The sequence below is a fragment of the Sus scrofa genome, chromosome 14, assembly GCF_000003025.6.
Source record: "Sus scrofa isolate TJ Tabasco breed Duroc chromosome 14, Sscrofa11.1, whole genome shotgun sequence".
Lineage (NCBI taxonomy): Eukaryota > Metazoa > Chordata > Mammalia > Artiodactyla > Suidae > Sus > Sus scrofa.
Window position 1 is genome coordinate 76111564 of NC_010456.5, and position 19650 is coordinate 76131213.

At 36.8% G+C, this 19650-nt stretch overlaps 1 protein-coding gene across 5 annotated transcripts in view; it reads right to left on the reverse strand.

Annotated features, from left to right (window-relative positions):
* CFAP70 (cilia and flagella associated protein 70) overlaps positions 1-19650 on the reverse strand; it is a 124630-nt gene that overhangs the window by 36295 nt on the left and 68685 nt on the right. For 4 of the 5 annotated variants that reach the window (XM_005671099.3, XM_005671098.3, XM_013983339.2 and 1 more), the window contains 7 exons: positions 18814-18874; positions 18316-18510; positions 17729-17860; positions 13321-13446; positions 10843-10976; positions 10609-10724; positions 10197-10421 (listed from right to left, as the gene is read on the reverse strand). In XM_005671099.3, coding sequence (XP_005671156.1) covers positions 10197-10421; positions 10609-10724; positions 10843-10976; positions 13321-13446; positions 17729-17860; positions 18316-18510; positions 18814-18874 — 989 coding nt within the window. The remainder of the gene's footprint in view (positions 1-10196; positions 10422-10608; positions 10725-10842; positions 10977-13320; positions 13447-17728; positions 17861-18315; positions 18511-18813; positions 18875-19650) is intronic. The other variant, XM_013983341.2, reaches the window with a different exon arrangement.

A 19650-nucleotide genomic window follows, 5' to 3' on the forward strand; every position in this document is an offset into this window, starting at 1 on the left:
CTACCTTACACAGAGAAATAAACAGAGATTTGGGAAAAAAAATGAAGACAGAGATAAATATGTTACCAACAAAAGAACAAGATATAACTAAGTAAAAGAACTAAAAAATGTGGAGATAAGCAATCTACCAGATAAAGAGTTCAAGGTAATGATCATAAAAATGCTCAATGAACTTGGGAGAAGAATGGATAAACACAGTGAAAATTTCAACGAAGAGTTAGAATATACGAAAAAAAAACAAACAGCCAAAGAATACAATAAGTGAAATAAGAAGCACACTAGAAGAAATCAACAGTAGATTAGATGATACAGAGAAACAAATCAGCAAACTGAAATACACAGTAGTAGAAATCACCTAAGCTAAACTGAGAAAAGAAAAAAGAATTTTTTAAAAAACGATAATTTGAGACCTCTGGAACAACATCAAGCATGTTAAATTCACATTCTAGGGGTCTCAGGAGAAGGGAGAGAGAAAAAGGCAGAGACCTTATTTGAAGAAATAACAGCTGAAAAATTTCCTAACCTGGGGAAAGAAACAGATATCTTGGTCCAGGAAGCACAAAGAGTCGCAAACAGGTCCAGAACAAGACACAATATAATTAAAATGAAAAATTAAAGAGAGAAACTTTTTTTTTTTGTCTGTTTAGGACTACTGGTAGCCTATGAAGTTCCCAGGCTAGGGGTTCAAATTGGAGATGCAGCTGCTGGCCTACACCACAGCTTCACCCCTGCACTGGGGAATGCAGGATCTAAGCTGCATTTGTGACCTACACTGCAGCTTGCAGCAATGCCAGATCCTTAACCCACTGAGCAAGGCCAGTGATCAAACCTGAATCCTCACAGAAACTGTGTCAAGTTCTTAACCCAGAGCCACAACAGGAACTCCAAAAGATAGCATCTTAAAAAGAAGCAAGAGGAAAGCAAATAGTTACATATAAGGGAATTCACATAAGACTATCCAGGGACTTTTCAGCATAGACTTTGCAATCTAGAAGGAAAAGGCATGATATATTTAACATGAAGAAAGAACAAAAACCTATAATCAAGAATGCCTTACCTGACAAGGTTATTCAGATCTGAAGGAGAGCTAAAAAGTTTTACAGACAAGCAAAGGTTAAAAGAGTTAAGCACCATTAAATCAGCTCTACAAAATGTTAAAGGGACGTCCCTAAGTGGGACGTCTCTAAGTGGAAAAGAAAAGACATCAGCTGAAATTACAAAAATTATGCAAAGAAAAGTCTCATTGATAAAGGCAAACATAGTAAAGGCAGTCAATCAACCATTTATAAAACTTCTGGGAAGGTTAAAGGGTAAAAGTAATAAAATCATTTACATAAACAAAAATAGTTAAGGGATACACAAAAGAAAAAGATGTAAAATATGACATAAAATCATTAATTGTGGGGGAGTAAGAATGTAGGGTAGTTAAACTACATTCAAAATTAAGAGATCGTATATACATAAGTTGTACATATATATAAGTTGTTATATATGAACTTCATGGTAACCACAAACCAAAAAATCTATCATAAGTATACATACAACAAAGAGAAAGGAATCCAAACATAACACTACAGGTAGTTATCAAATCAGAAGGAAAAAAGCAAAAGAACAAAGGACACAAAGAGCTACAAAAACAGCCAGAAAACAATTAACGAAATGGCAATACATACCAATAATTACTTAAATGTAAAAGGACTAAATGCTTCAGGCAAAATACAAAGTGGATGAATAGATTTTTTTTAAAGACCCATGTATAGGCTATTTGCTGCCTACAATAGACTCAATATAGATCTAAAGACACACACATATTGAAAGTAAGTAAATAATAAAAGATATTCCATGTAAATGGAAATGAAAAGAAATCTGGGGTAGCAAGACTTAACATGAGACAAAACAGACTTTAAAACAAAGAATATAACAAGAGACAAGGACATTACATAATGATAAAAGGATCAACCCAACAAGTATAACCACTATAAATACATATACACCAAACTTAGATGCACCTAAAAACACAGAGCAAAAATTATCAACTATAAAGAGAGAAGCCAATACAATAATAGTAGGAAACTTTAACAACCCATATATCAATGGATAAATCATCCAGATAGAAAATAGGTAAGGAAACACTGGCCTTAAATTATACATTAGATCATATAAAATTAAGATATATGAACACTGCATCCCCAAAAAATCATTCTTTTCAAGTGCATATGGAACATTATCCAGGGTAAATCACATGCTGGGCCACAAAACAAATCTCCATAAATTTAAGACAAATGAAATCATATCAAGCACCTTTTCCAACCACAATGGTTTAAGACTGGACATAAACTATAAAGAGAAAAGCTGCAAAAAAAAAATGTAGAACTAAATAATATGCTACTAATTAAGCAATGGGTCACTGCTTAGAGGGAAGTTTGTTTTTTTATTTTATTTTATTTTATTTTATTTTATTATTGAATGCATGTATTAGAGAAGAATAAATATCTAAAATCAATGTTTTCACCTTAGGAAACTAGAAAAAGAAGATCAAATTAAATACAAAGTTACAAGAAAAGATATAATAAATATATGAGCAAAAAATCAATGAAATTAAAATGGCAAATAGAGAAATACATAAAACCAAAAGTTGGCTCTTTGAAAAAAATCAATAAAATCAATAAGCCTCTAGTCAGGCTAACTAACCAAAACAAAACAAAACAAAACAAAAAACACTCATATTAATAATATCAGAAATGAAAGAAGAGTCATAACTATAGATCCCATAGATCTATACTATTAAAAAGATAGTAAATAAATATTATGAACACTTCCACACCCACAAATTTGATAACCTAGATGAACCAATTTCCTAAAAAAAAACCCATGATCTTCCAAAATTTACAAAAGAAATAGACAATCTGAATACAACTATATCTATTAAATAAACTGAATCTGTATTAATAACCTTCCAACACCAAAAGCATCAGGATCAGATGGGTTCACTAGTGAAATTTCCCAAACATTTAAGGAAGAAATTACACCATTTCTATACAATATCTTTAAGAGGAAAGAAGCAGAAGGAATACTTCCTAACTCATTCTATGAGGCCAGTATTTTCCTAATACCAAAACTAGATAAAAACTTCACAAGCCAAGAAAACTTCAGACTATTATCTCTCATGAACATAGACTCAAAAATATGAACAAATATTAGCAAATCAAAACCAACAATGTATAAAAAGAATTACACACCATGACCAAATAGGATTTAACCCAGATACGTAAAGCTGATTGAACATTCAAAAATTGATTAATGCAATCAATAATATCAGCAGGAAAAAGAAGAAAAATCATCTGATCATATCAATAGGTGCAGAAAAAGCATTTGACAAAGTCCAACACCTTGTTGTCAAGATAAAAAGTCTCAGTGAACTAGGATTTGAGGAGAACTTCTAGACTTGATCAAAAGTACCTACAAAAACCTAGAGCTAACATCAGACTTAGTGGTAAGAAATTTTGAAGCTTTCCCACAAAGATCAGAAACAAGGGAAGGATGTCCCTTCTCACCACTGCTTTTCAACATCACACTGGAAGTTCTAGTTAATGCAATAAGACAAGGAAAAGAAATAGAAGGAATACAAGTTGGGAAGGAAGAAATACAACTGTCTTTGTTTGCAAAAGGCCTGACTGTCTATGTAGAAAATTCAAAATAACTGACCAAAAAATACTCTTGGAACTAATAAGCTATTATAGCAAAATTGCAAGATAAAAGCTTAATTAACAAAAGTTAATCCAGATACCAGCAACAAATAAGTGAAATTTGAAATTAAAAGCACAACACTGTATTATCACCCAAAAAATGAAAAACTTAGGTATAAATCTGAAAAAATATATACAGGTTCTGTACAAGGAAAACAACAATCTGTGATGAACTAAATCAAAGAACTAAATAAATAGAGAGATAGTCTATGCTCATGGATAGGAAGACTCACCATTGTCAGGATGTCAGTTCTTCCCAATTGGAACTCTATATTTAATGCAATTACAATCAAAATTCCAGAAAGTTATTTTGTGGATATCAAAAAACTGATTTTAGGAGTTCCCGTCGTGGCGCAGTGGTTAACGAATCCGACTAGAAACCATGAGGTTGAGGGTTCCGTCCCTGCCCTTGCTCAGTGGGTTAACGATCCGGCGTTGCCGTGAGCTGTGGTGTAGGTTGCAGACGTGGCTCGGATCCCGAGTTGCTGTGGCTCTGGCGTAGGCCGGTGGCTACGGCTCCGATTCAACCCCTAGCCTGGGAATCTCCATATGCCGCGGGAGCGGCCCAAGAAATAGCAACAACAACAACAAGAAAAAGACAAAAGACAAAAAAAAAAAAAAAAAAAAAAAACTGATTTTAAACTTTATATGGAGAGGCAAAAGACTCAGAACAGCCAACATAATACTCAAGGAGAACAAAGTCGGATACTAACCCAATCTGACTTTAAGACTTACAAAGCTGCAGTAATAAAGAGAGTGTGGTACTGACAAAAGAATAGGCAGACGGATTGGTGGAATAGAATAGAGAGCCCAGAAATAGACCCACATAAATACAAACAGATCTTTGACCAAAAAAAAAAAAAAAAAAAAGAAAGAAAGAAAAGAAACAAAACAAATCAACCCCACAAAAGTAATACAATGGAGCAAAGATAGGCTTTTCAAAAAATGGTGGAACAGCTGGACATCTAGATGCAAAAAAAAAAGAGTCTAGACACAGACCGCATAGCTTCACAAAAATTAACTCAAAACAGATCATAGGGAGTTCTCTGATGGCCTAGCAGGTTGAGGCTCCTGCGTTCTCACCGCTGTGGCTCTGGTTGCTGCTGTGCGGCGTAGGTTCAATCCCTGGCCCAGGAATTCCCACATACTGCCTGTGTGGCAAAAAAGAAAAAAAAAAATACAAAAAAAAAACACGAGAGAACCTGAAATAAACGTTGCAGCTCTCATTTAAAACAAACAAACAAACAAACAAAAAGATCATAGAGCTAAATATAAGATGCAAAAACCATAAACCTCCTAAAAGATAATATAAAAGAATACCTAGATTACATTGAGTATGGCTTTTTAGATAGGATGTCAAAGGCATGATCCATGAAAGAAAGAATTGACAAGCTGGACTTCATTGAAATTAAAAATGTATGCTCTCCAAAGGATAATGTGAAGAAAATGAGAAGATAAGCCATTGGACTTGGAGAAAAATATTTGCAAAAGACACATCTAATAAAAGACTTAATCAAAAAATACAAAGAGCATTAAAACTCAACAATAAGAATATAAACAACTCAATTAAAAAATGGCCAAAGACTTTAATACATCTTACCAAAGAAGATATATAGATGGTACAGAAGTATATAAGATACACATATCATCTGTCACCAGGCATGCTGATAATGGGGAAGAAAGACTATGTATGTGTGCATGTGTGGAGGCCAAGAAGTATACATGAAATCTCTTTACCTTCCCTTTTTTTTTTTTTTTTTTAATTTTATGGCTGCACGCATGGCATACAGAAGTCCCCAGGGAAGGGACTGAATCTGAGCTACAGCTGCAACCTACACTGCAGCTGTGGCAATGCCAGATCCTTTTGACCCACTGGATGGGGAATCGAACCCACACCTCCACAGCAACCTGAGGGGCTGCAGTCAGATTCTTAACCTACTGTGCCACAGTGAGAACTACTATAACTTCCCTTTAATTTACTATGAACCTAAAACTGCACTTAAAAATAAAGCTAGGAGTTCCCGTCGTGGCGCAGTGGTTAACGAATCCGACTAGGAACCATGAGGTTGCGGGTTTGGTCCCTGCCCTTGCTCAGTGGGTTAACGATCCGGCGTTGCCGTGAGCTGTGGTGTAGGTTGCAGACGTGGCTCGGATCCCACGTTGCTGTGGCTCTGGTGTAGGCCAGTGGCTACAGCTCCAATTCAACCCCTAGCCTGGGAACCTCCATATGCCGAGGGAGCGGCCCAAGAAATAGCAAAAAAAAAAAAGACAAAATAAATAAATAAATAAATAAATAAAATCTATTTAGGAGTTCCCATCATGGCTCAGCGGTTAACCAACCCAACCAGCATCCATGAGGGTGTAAGTTAGATCCCTGGCCTTGCTCAGTGGGTTGTTCAGGATCCAGCATTGCCATGAGGTGTGCTGTAGGTCGCAGACATGGCTTGGATCTGGCAATGCTGTGGCTGTGGTGTAGGCCGGTGGCTACAGCTCCAGTTCGACCCCTAGACTGGGAACCTCCATATGCTGTGGGTGGGGCCCTAAAATAAATATATAAATAAATAAAGTCTATTTTAAAATAACAGATTAATACGTAAAAATGTTCTTATAAATTATTAAACCTAGATGAAACTGATGAACTCCTTAAAAGTGTAAATAACACAATATGAAATATAGAACACAAATACATTAAAGATTAAGAAAATGAAATGATAGTCAAACACCTCCCCCGACAAAAACCCCAGGTCTGCTGAGTTGGATTCTGCTAAATGTTTAAATCAAAATCAATTGCTATCATATAAGGTTGATATAGAAGAGTAAAGAACAAAAGGTGCCTAATAATCCTGATTATAAAACTAGATGACAAAAGAAAATTACAGGTTATTTATGAACATAGACACAAAGATCTAAAATAAAGCATTAGCTATTCAAATCCAAAGGAACATTAAAAATTAATGTGTTATGATCAAATGGGATTTATCCAATTATTATAAGGATTGCTCAACATAAAATAAGTTTATCAATATTGTTCACCACATTAATAAATAAAAGGTTAATTTTATTTTTTCCATTGATGCAGAAAAGGAATTTGACAAAGTTTAACACATATTAATAAAAAAAATTCTTTTCAAATTAAGAATTCTGTAAAGGCATTTTTAGAAAAAGTTTACAATATATTTCATATTTAATAGACAAACTAAACTCATTCCCTAAGGCAGGAAAGAAGACAAGGTTGAACATCGCAATTATGTATGACATATTATCGTAGGTACTAAAAAGACATGAGCAGTATGAGGATTGGGGGGAAAGGTGACAATATCATTATTGGCAGATGATATGATAATATCCTAGGAAAGAAAAAAGACAAGGTTGAACATCGCAATTATGTATGACATATTATCGTAGGTACTAAAAAGACATGAGTAGTATGAGGATTGGGGGGAAAGGTGACAATATCATTATTGGCAGATGATATGATAATATCCTAGGAAAAAAACAATAGAGTTAATCTACTTGAATCAGTAAGAGTCAAACAAAATTGTCATATATAAGTTCAATCTAAAAAACAATGGTATTCACGTTGTGGCACAGTGGAAACGAATCTGACTAGGAATGATGAGGTTGGGGGTTCGATCCCTGGCCTTGCTCAGTGGGTTAAGGATCTGGCGTTGCCATGAGCTGTGGTGTAGGTCGCAGACGCAGCTCGGATCTGGCATTGCTGTGGCTCTGGTGTAGGCCGGCGGCTACAGCTCCAATTAGACCCCTAGCCTGGGAATCTCCATACGCCGCGGGAGTGGCTCTAGAAAAGGCAAAAAGACAGAAAAAAAAAGAATCCAGGGAGTTCCCGTCGTGGCGCAGCAGAAACGAATCCGACTAGGAACTATAAGATTGCAGGTTTCATCCCTGGCCTCGCTCATTGGGTTAAGGATCCAGAATTGCCGTGACCTGTGGTGTAGGTCAAAGATGCAGTTCGGATCTGGCATTGCTGTGGCTCTGGTGTAGGCTGGAAGCTGTAGCTTCAATTAGACCCCTAGCCTAGGAACCTCCATATGCAATGAATATGGCCCTAAAAAGCAAAATAATAATAATAATAATAATAAAGAATCCAGAAGATGACCAAAGTTAATGGAGAGATCCTCCACCCACTTGAATGCAATGGCTTAATAATATGTAGATGTTAATTATCCCTAAATTAATCTGTAAGTTCAATACAGTCCGATTAAAGCTTCTAAGTGGATTTTTAATATACTTGATAAATCTACTTTTTAATGTATTCATTATAAAATTCATATAGATGAATAAAGATTCACGAATAAGTAAGTCAGGTATAGAAGAGGCAAGTAAATGGGAGAATTTCATATCGAATATGAAGGTACACCATAACACCACAGCAATAAAAACAGTCTGATATTGTTTTAAGATCAGACAAATAAGGCAGAACTGAGATCTCAGAGACATATACATTTTAAATCAAAGGGTAAAAGATGATGGCTTAATAGAAGGTTTTAGATCTCTTTAAGGAGAAAAATAAAACTGAATGCCTATTTAGCATCATCTTCAAAGGTGGGATCCTGATAGATCAATGAAGGAGTTCCTCTGTGTCTCTATAGGTTAAGGACCTGGCATTGTCACTGCTGCCACTAAGGTTGCTGCTATGGCACAGGTTTAATCCCTGGCCAGGGAACTTCCATGTCTCAAGTATGACCAAAAAGAAACAAAAAAGATATAAATGCAAAACTGATATTATAAATTTAATTGAAGAAAACGTGATGAGGTAGGATGAACTATAGAAACAAAACTTCAAAGGCACAAAACTACAAAGCATTTGGAGAGATGAAAAACACAATTACTAATTAAGCCTACTATATACCTATAGAACACTCTGCTCAAGAATAGCAGAATAGATATTCTTTTCAAATGTATATGGAACATTTAACAAGACAGATCAAATACTAGACCATAAAACAAGTCCAAATAAATTTAAATGGATTCAAATCATGCAAAGTGTGTTTTTAACCACAATGAAATTAAATTAGAAATAAAAACAATGATATCTGGAAAAGTCCCCAAATATTTTGAACATAAAAAGCATAGTGCTAAATAGCCCAAGTTCCCAGTTATTCAACTTTTTTTTTTTTTTTTTTTTGTCTTTTTAGGGCTGCACCCATAGCATATGGATGTTCTCAGGCTAGGGGTTGAGTCAGAGGTGTGGCCGCCAGCCTACACCACAGCCATAGCAACGCCAGATCCAAGTCGTGTCTGCGATCTACACCGCAGCTCATGGCAATGCCGGATCCTTTAACCCACTGAGCAAGGCCAGGGATCAAACCTGTGTTCTTATGGATACTAGTCGGGTTCGTTACCACTGAGCCATGATGGGAATTCCCTGTTATTCAACTTCTAAGTATTTATACAAGAGAATTAAAGTATTTGTCTATACAAAGACTTGTACACAAATATCCATAAAAGCTTTATTTTAAGAGTCCCAAACTACAAACAACCCAAATACATATCAACAGGTGACTAGAGAAACATAGCATGGTATCTCCATACATTGAGATACTATTTTGCAATAAAAGAGGATGAACTACTGATTTGGGCAGTAATATGCCTGAATCTCAAAATAATTATGCTTAGTGACAAAAGACAAAAGAGATTATATACTGCATGATTCTACTTAATTCTAAAATTCTAGAATATGCAAACTCATCTATAGTGATAGAAAGCTAATTGGTGGTTATCTGGAAATGGTAGCAAAAGACAGAGATTATAGATTATAGATGGGCACAAGGAAAGTTTTGGAGGATTTTGGACATGTTCATTATCTTGATTGTGGTGCTATTTCCAAGAGTGTGTTCATAAGTCAAAACGTATCAAATTATACATGTTAAATATGTGCAGTTTATGAAATGTCAATTTGTATACCTCAAACTGCTGAAAATATATGCACAAAAATACCTACATTTATAAATAATTTATAAACTAAATAACACATGCAAGAAACACATAAATAAAAACACCCATATTAAACACATGAAAATAACTGATGTCCTAAAGTGAAGGAAAGGAAAATATCAATGGAAAACACAGAGTTTATAAATAAATAAATAAATTTACCAATCACAACAGTGGGACCTTACATTCTGGGGAAGAGAGTGACGGGGAAAAGAGAGGTTTACTCTGCTACAATGACACCTCTTTGAGGAATATACAGAGATAGTACATTGTCTAAGACAAAAAAACTGAGTAGCAACACTACAAGCTTCAGACTTTCAGTCATATGAATGAAGAAATATGTATAAGGACTCTTTCCTGGTATCACTGGGACAACTCAGAACTCCACCTACTCATGCATCTGACAATTATTCACTGCTTTCCTACTATGTGTCAGGTCTTATTCATAAGGCCAGTAATTTTTCCAATAGCCACTCATCACCTCCTTGTTCCCACCTGCTTGGGCTTCCATCTTGATTGCTGCTGTAGAAGAACCACTAGTAATTCCCCAAAGGCCTAAACTGGATTCTGTTTTCCCTCCTTCTTCAAAGAACTCTACAGCACCAGTGCTCCTCTGCTTTGTTACTTGTGACTGAAGCATTCGTGCCTGAAGCTGTTTGAAGCCTTCATGAAATGCCATTTCCATTCGAATATCATTGTTTTGAATTTCATAGTACAAGCCTGAAGAAAAAAAGGTGTTGAAATAAATGTGACCAATTTCCCACCATCATATAATGAAGAATTGCAACATTTCCCACATTTTTACCAACATTGAAGAACTACATGATGAGCCATTAAAGAGTGAAAAGAGAAAGGGAAAATCTTCTAATGAAAGAAAACATATTCATATCACAGGAAAATATCAAACCAAGTAAAGTCCAGGCTACAACATTAGTTGGTTCCAAGCAAGTAGCATCTTCAAAGAAAATTTCTGCCTGCTCATAGTTCTCCATCAGGACAGCCAGGACACCACACAGCAACAAGCTGAGAAGACACCACCAACATAATTTACAACTTGGTCCCATGTCACAGTCATGGAACCATGACAATTTCAAGAAGCTTATCTGCTCCTACTCACTCCTTATCTCCCTTCCCACCATACCTGTGGACATGATTCTGGTTCAGGGAAAGGGCTTTCCGAAAACACTCTTGTGCTTTGATGTTGTCTTCAGTTAGGAGGCAGAAGGCACCATAGTCCAGCCAATGCTCCAGGTTCTGGGGCTCACGGACTAACCTCTACCACATGAAACATCAGAAGGACCAAGGCTATTGTAATACTGTGTCATATTCTTTATGCATATAACACATAACATAGTAAGTATTCCATAAATACTATAAGCTCTGTGAAGGTAGAAACTGTGACTTCTTTGTTTACCACTGAATTCTGAATGCCTAGGACAATCACTTCTCTGGCTTATGGTACATGGTCAATAAATAATGACTCATCAACTCATTGCTTCCTAGTGTCAGTGTTCTGGTCACCATATGGTCATCTGATTACTTGAGAATCTAAAAGATTCATTTTATGTTTCATTATAAAGATTCACTTATAATTATTTATGCCATAGTCTTGAGAAGGCAAATATAAACTTATCTGCAAATACGTAATAATAAAAGCAACTCATAATGAGTGAACACTAAAAAACATTGCTGAAAGAAATTACAGAAGACATAAACAAATGGAAATACATTCCATGTTCACAGGATGGAAGACTTAATGTTAAGATGTCAAAACTACCTAAAGGAACTTACAATGCACACTCTATCAAGATCCCAATGATGTTTTTTGCAGAAACATAAAAAGTCATTCTAAAATTCATATGCAATCTCAAGGGACCCTGAGTATCCAAAACAGTATTTAAAAGGAAGAACAAACCTGGAAGACCACACTTCCTAATTTCGAAAGTTACAAAGCTACAGTGATTAGTCTGGTACTGATATAAGGACAGATATAAAGACCAAGGGAATAGAATAGAAAGCCCAGAAATAAATATGAGCATATATGGACAAATGACTTTTGACAAAGGTACCAAGACCATGCAATAGAGAAAAGACAGTCTTTTAAACAAATAATGCTAAGAAAAATAGATACCCATATACCAAAAAAATAAAGCTAGACTCTTATCCAATACCATATATATATTAAAAAAAAAACTCAATTCAAAAGACAAATTATATATAAAGGAGTTCCCGTCCTAGCGCAGAGGAAACGAATCTGACCAGGAACCATTAGGTTGCAGGTTCAATCCTGGATTAAGGATCGAACCTGCAGTGGGTTAAGGATCCGGCATTGCTGTGAGCTGTGGTGTAGGTCACAGACGCAGCTTGGATCTGGCATTGCTGTGGCTGTGGTGTAGACCGGCAGCTGTAGTTCCAATTCAACCCCTACCCTGGAAACCTCTATATGCCGAGGGTGTGGCCCTAAAAAGACAAAAGACTAAAAAATCAAATCAAATCAAATAATAAATAAATAAAAACTCAATTGGATCAAAGACCTAAATGTTAAGACCCCAAACTATAAAACTGAGAAGAAAATATAGGGCAATAGCTTCGCAATATTGCATTTGACAATTTTCCTCAGGCTAGCTATATTCCCATTAAGTGTGTGTTTTCCTCTCTGCACAGGGACCTTTACATCGGAGGTGGGTAGTGTTGAAGCAAGAGGTGCCCACAGGCAAAGAGCAGTCAGATAGATGCACTGCCCCTGTAGGCGTCAGTGGCTCTTCTGAAATGAAGCCCAAGGTGGAGCCTTTTCCCTGGTTGTGATTTGTCCCCCCAGATCCAATGCTGCACTGTGGTGTGGTCTGAGCAGGGGCTGGAGCATTAGCTTGGCTTGGGCTAGGGTTCGTGGTGAGGCAGTCACGGTAAACCTGGCATCCAGGAGGGCAGACGTCTCTGTGTCCTCAGGAGCAAGCTATCACACTTGTGCTCCTCACTAGTGGAGTTCAGGGTTCTCCAGCCTTTCTCTCTGTCCCAGCTGTCCTCCAACCAGCCAAGGTGGGGCTGTCTCCTCTACATAGGAACCCAGCCGTGACTTGACCCACTCACTCCGCAGGGTGGGTATATGCCAGTGCAATTTCCCTTTTCCTCCGAGTCCCCTCCCAGGGACTCAGGTCCCAATCCAATTGCTTTCCTTCCCTTTCTACTTGATTATGTATGTATCTTTCTTAGAGCTTTTGTTGTTTAGAAGGCATTCTGCCAGTTTCCAGTTAGTTTTCAGTAAGAATTGTTCCATGTTGTAGATGTATTTTTAGTGCACTTGTGACAGGAAGGTGAGCTCCATGTCATCTTGCTCTGCCATTTCTCTAGGTTGATTTTTTGCATATGGATAACCAACTGTTCTAACAGGATTTTTTGGAGAAAAAAAAAACTATCCATTCCACATCGAATTTCTTTTAGAATTTTGTAAAAAAATATAATGGCCTTATTTGGTGGATCTGTTTTTGGACGCTGTTTTATTGATCAATGTGCCTATCCTTTCAACAACAAGGCTGGATTTTAAACAACCAAAAACTACTATGACTTACATTCACATTTACAAATATCAGTAATAACAACCACTGGGAAGATGCTTAATTACCTCTTCATAGTACGCTGCTGCCATTTCAAAGTTCTCATTGACTTCTGCTTCGAAAGCAAAGAGTCGAAGCTGTTCACTGCTGGTAGGAATTGTTGAAGCAGTGCCTTGGACATCATCTGGCATAGTCTTGTCAGCATCAAGATGTTAGGCAGACGAAATGAAGCAATTACAAGTAGAGAAGTTTTATAAGAATATCCAAATGTGAGAGTCTAGTCATGATTCTAAAGCAACACTGAGATTTCTTACAGTCTTGTCAGTACTGTAAGAGAGTGAGAGTGTACCAAGAGAGAAATAACAAGGGTGAAATAGAATCTCAGCTATCTGAATATGAACATTCTCAGCTCATGGAAGTGAGTAAAAATATGTAGGGCAGAACTGCTCTCCACAACCCTTGTGGCAGTCAGAATCCCTAACCGAATCACTTTTTTTTTTTTTTTTTTTTTGTCTTTTGTTGTTGTTGTTGTTGTTGTTGTTGCTATTTCTTGGGCCGCTCCCGCGGCATATGGAGGTTCCCACGCTAGGGGTTGAATCGGAGCTGTAGCCACCGGCCTACGCCAGAGCCACAGCAACTCGGGATCCGAGCCGCGTCTGCAACCTACACCACAGCTCACGGCAACGCCGGATCGTTAACCCACTGAGCAAGGGCAGGGACCGAACCTGCAACCTCATGGTTCCTAGTCGGATTCGTTAACCACTGCGCCACGACGGGAACTCCGCCGAATCACTTCTAACCTCAAATTGCTTTTTTCATTTTCTGGAGTGCACAGACAAATACTACCATTTTTAGGTGCCATGACAAGAACAAGGTTGGCAAAAAAATTGCTGGAGTCCTCAAACATCAAGAATATACAAGACAAGGGTAAATCTTTGGAAGCTATGTCAGTATTTTCAGTGGTATATAGAGACAGATTCTACAAAGGAGACATTTTAGAAGTAGCCAGAAAGGTAGAAGGAAAAATAATTTACTCTATGTGCCCAGACAGGAAAGAAAATCTGGTATAATAATTAATCTCTTGGGCCAGAAGCTATGGCCATGGAAGACCCACCCCCAAATTCTTTAACTAGAAATAAAAATAATATTACTGACTTTAACAATAGAGTTATTAAGGGATGCAAAGAGTAAAGCTAAACTTGAGATGGGCTAGAGAGCTTCTGATCATTGATTAATGCCTCTGTTCTTTGTTCTTTTTAATTTTGATGATCTTGACCTCTAAATCCCTCTGGCAACACACTTCCATGCCCAGACCTGAAAAAGGATACCTCTAATTCCATTCCTAAAACCCATATTACAAGTCTTCTGCCTTCTTGTCATTTAGCCCCCTTAAAACTGCTCTATGACTTCCAATATGCCTATCATTTCCCAAATGGATAAGCCTGGACTCATACTACTCTCACCAGAACATTAAAGTCACAGGCATCCTTGTCCTTTTTCTGCACTTGTCCAGAAAACTCCCAAATTAAAACAATCCTACAATCTGACTTTATTCCTAGACAGTAGCTGCTAACTGTTCCGGAGGAAAAATGCATACAGTCTTAGCTGAAGGCCTTTAATACTCTCAATAATCTATGTATCTGTCCTTGTTCAGCAACATTTTCCACAATGTTATACAACATATAAATTTTCTTCGCTTCAAGGTTTTCATTCAACCTTTATTCTCTTCACTTTCAGTAAATATGTTGCTGAAAGGAGAAACCATTAGGCAAAAACAAAACAAAACAAAACAACACCCTCAATTTTTTAATCCTACACATTTTAAAATTTCTGCATCCATTGTATCTCTTTCCCTTCAGTCTCAAAGGAAAAGGTATCACAACCTTCTCTGTTTCAAGGCTAATCCTTCCACTGAAATTCTTGATCCTTTTCCACTTGTATATCCTGAGTTTGCCATTGCTTATCCCCTCTTTTCCCCCTTTATTTTCAACTTCTCCTGGTCTGCTGCCTCCTTTTCCTAAGCCTGTGGACATTCTAAAGTTTCTTCCATTTCAAAAAGAAAATCTCTAATTTCTAGCTACCACTTTCCCACCTTTTCCCTTCATCTTCCAACTTCCTGAATTTACATTCTACCTACTTCCTAATCATGCACTTACCCTTCAATTCATTATAATTTGAATCCACTCCATTAGCTCAATGAAAATGCTATAAAATATTAAAAACAATCTCCTTATTGCCAAATCCAATAAAAGCTTTTCAGATTTTGTTTTTCTTTTTCCCCATTTTATCAAGATATAATTGACATACATCACTGTATAAGCATATACTGACTTACATATATTGTAAAATGACTATCACAAAAAGTTTAGTTAGCATCCATCATCTTATATAAATACAATAAAAAGAGAAAGCAAAAAAATTAAAAAAATTGTCCTTGTAATGAGAAGGCAGGATTTACTCTTTTAATGACTTTCCTATATACCACACAGCAGTCTTAACTATAGTCCCCATACTGTACATTACAACCCTAGTATTTATTTATCTTCAAACTGGAAATTTGTGCCTTTGAATCACCTTTCTCAAATCTCTCCTCCCCTGACCCAAGATTTTTTTTCCTTGAATTTCTTAGAGTATTTGACAATGTTGACCACTTTTTCTTCTTAAAATTTCCTTGCCTTAGATTCTGAGATACCAATGTCTTCTGGATCTTTTTTGCCCTTTCAACAATTCACTTGTTTCCTTCATTAATTCTTTTATTCACCCATCCCCTAACTGTTGGTGTTTCCTAGGGTTTTGTCACCAGCTTGCTTTTCTCTCTACTATCACGCTTTTCTTAGCATGCTTTTCTATGACCACAGTTTGACTAGCATCTATATGGCTCCCAAATCTCATCTCAAACTCACATCTCTCTCTAGAGTAAAACCCCTCTAGAGCCCAATGTTCAAAACTAAATTCAACATCATCTGCCTTCCATCAAATTTGCTTGTTGAATTTCTTGTCCTAGTCAATGGCATTACCAGCAACTCAGTCTAAGAGCCTTAAATTTAAGAATCTTTGACCCCTTTTCTTTCTCAGTATGCAATACCCAGTTTTATCACCTCTAACCCAGCTTTATCACCTCTAACCCATCCTTCATTCTGCTATCAAAGTGTTCTTTGTAAAATGTAAATATAATCATACTTTTTCCCAGTGTAAAATAATTCAATTTATTGCATCCAACTACTAATAAAGGAAAAAGTCAAAACTTATTTGTGTGATATATAAGACCTCCCTCCACACTCCCAACTTGCCTACCAGGAACTGATCCCTGGCTTCATCACCTGTTTCACTGTGCCTCAACCACTTCAACTTCTTCTCCTGAACTATCTACAGTTTCTGTATATGCCATATTCTTCTAAGCGTCCAAGCTTTTGTGGTGTTACATATGACTCAAATGCTCTGAAACATCTACCTGGAGAGCTTCTTTTCAGCCTTCAAGGCCCAGATCTCCTGTGAATCCTTCCCTGAAAGATCTCAGGGTAAAGCTGATAACTTTTTCTTTAGGCACCCCCTAACCTGCTCTATATGGACACACCTCTATCACAGCACTGACCTCACTTAACTGCAGTTATTTGTATTTTATGCCTGTCTTCTCTACTAGACAGGGAGTCCTTGGGGACATAAAGTAACAGTAATTACCATCTTGTGCTTGATTCTCAATTGTTTTTCAAATCAAATCATTCAAATCATCTGTGCAGGACTGTTGTCCTAATCCTAGGATACTGGACATTCCTCTCCTATCTCTTCCAGGAAGGCTGAACAGGTGAAAGAAAAAGTATGGTAGCAGAGAAGGAAAAACAGTCAAGGAAAGAATAGAACAGAGGCTTTGAGGGGGCATAGCTGGTAGAGACTACCAGGAGACAAAAAAAACTGATTCTGTCATTGTTTCCAAACAAACCACAACTTGTATACATTTAAAAAATGAGCAAATGAAGCTAAGATGTAAGCTGTGTAAATATGAACAGATAAGTCGGAAGAGAGAGGGCTACCAGTCAGATAGAAAAGGTAGGTTTGAAGTGTCACTGTCATTCAGGCATAATGTCTGAAAACTCATAGTTTTTCGTTTTGTTTTGATTTGATTATCAATCTTGAAGAAAAAAATTGAGAATTGCACACATTCGCAGAATAATCAGGATGATAATTTTTACTTCACCATTTATATAGCTGATTTTATTTTTTATTCATCGAATTTGACAGTTATTAAATAAATTTTTTCTAGGAAGTTGAAAGAGGATCCTCCCTTATTTCCCTCAAAATTAGTCCTATAACTTAGACTGTTTCTTATTCATCACTGTGTTTTCCAGCCTAGCACAGAGTACACACCTCAATAAACGTTTGTGGAATTAAGGAAGAAAAGAAGAAAGGAAGGAATTATTCAGAGGGGACCCTGATGACCTATGGAGAAAAGGAGGGGTACTATAGTTCTTGAGCACCTACCTGATTTAAGGCCACATGCATCTGATCCACCAAGAACACATAGAGCTCACTAATAAATTTCTGCAGTTCCTCTTGGTTTTCAAATGATGTTGTCTTTAAGTACTTTTCCCTCACAATCTTTACCACAGCATGCTGCAAGAGACACAGATCACCATCTGATAACACAGTCCAGCACCAGGCTAACATCAAAGGCCTCCCTTGAGCTTCTTATCAAAGGCTCATCAGAACTCCAGAAGGTGATTAATTTCTCTTGGTGACTACTAGACTCTTGGATCTCTAATTTTCCCCCAATCAACATACTTCCCATGGCTTCTTTTCCTGACATCACCATCATACTAAATGGTCAATACAGGACTTGTACTATGTGAACAGAGTCATAACGGCAAAGAAAAACCTCAGAATTATGTTTACATGTTACATTTCTTATGGTGGTCAAACAATTCCTATCACAGAGAACAGAGCTTTTTGTACCAACAGCAAGAAAGGTGGAGTATAGCTGAACATAACTAGAGAAAAGTGATAACTAGGTGTATAGTGAAGATGCTTCATGAAAATCTATGCAACCTAGTAAATAAACCAATATTTACCTTGAGTTGTTCTTTGAATGCAAAACATTTTCCAGAGCAATTAAGTTCGTAGTTGAGCTGGCACTTCTGTTCCTCCAGGGTTTCACAATCCAAATCATTCCCCAATTTGGCTACCTGTTTTCCAAACATCCTGTGATATTCATTCAGAATGGCTCTAGAAATGTTCTTGATCTGCATGTGGTAGTCACTTACTGCCTATGAAAGTACAAAATGTCTGATAAAGAGGCCTCAAAGAGGTCATAACCTGAAATGCAAGTCAAATTGGATTAGGTCTTACATTTAATAACATTTTAGGTATAAATTGCCCATTTCTTCCAAGCTCAGAAACCATCAACCAAAGATTAAACACTGTATGCTAGTCACTATTTGCCACTGGTCACAAATAGAAGCAGGAAGGAAGATATGTGAAGCTACAACTTCTCGCTCCTTCTGGAAAACATACTTTACAGCCCATGCCTTGTTTTCAAATGGGTGCACTCATTTGGCTTTGGCACTTGCCTTCTGAGCTCCTCCTGTCCGACGGGTAAGAGGTGGCCTTGGAGGAATCATTTCCTTGACCCTGTATCAGATAAAAACAAACCAAAACATAACTTTATTAATGCAGATTTATGTTATTTCCCACCTCCAAAGGTGGGGGAGATCTAAGGTCAGTTGCCCACTACACTTGAGCACTGTGCAATTTTCTCATCTAAGAGCCGAGATATGAACCTCGAAGAGCTTATGGTTATGGACTAGATTAGAAGGAAGCCAGGAAGCAGCTAAGTTGTACTTTTGGCTAATTTGAGCCCTGGCTTTACCCTTACACTATTTTTAAACTGTTGTACACAAGAGGCTACTTGAACTCAGGAGTAGAAGGAATGGATGTTATGACTTTAAGTATAACCAGTACAGTCTCTGAAAGCACAAAGTTTTGGAAATATAAGTGGCAAGTGCACACTTTCTTTATCTATCTAGGATAGTAAATATACTGTCATAATTTACAAGACTGTATTAAACTATAATAATGATATCTGACTTTAAGTGAGTAAGAAAACATATTTTATCACTGACAAACTACTTATGCCAAACTTCTACTTTCCATTTTCAGGAGGGCTTACAAGAACTTAAAGGGAATTAGCTTATAGCTCTTCCTCCTTATAGTTTCAGATTCCTAATGAAGTATATTACACTGCCTTTGAAATTTACCAAAAAATTTCAAATTCAATTTTTCCTTAATAAGTCCGATGTAATTTTATACCTTGCTCACAATTTCTAATTTTAATTTTATTTTAATAGATAATATATCCATATCATTCAAAATTTAAGATGTATGAAACAATATATAGTAAATTGTCC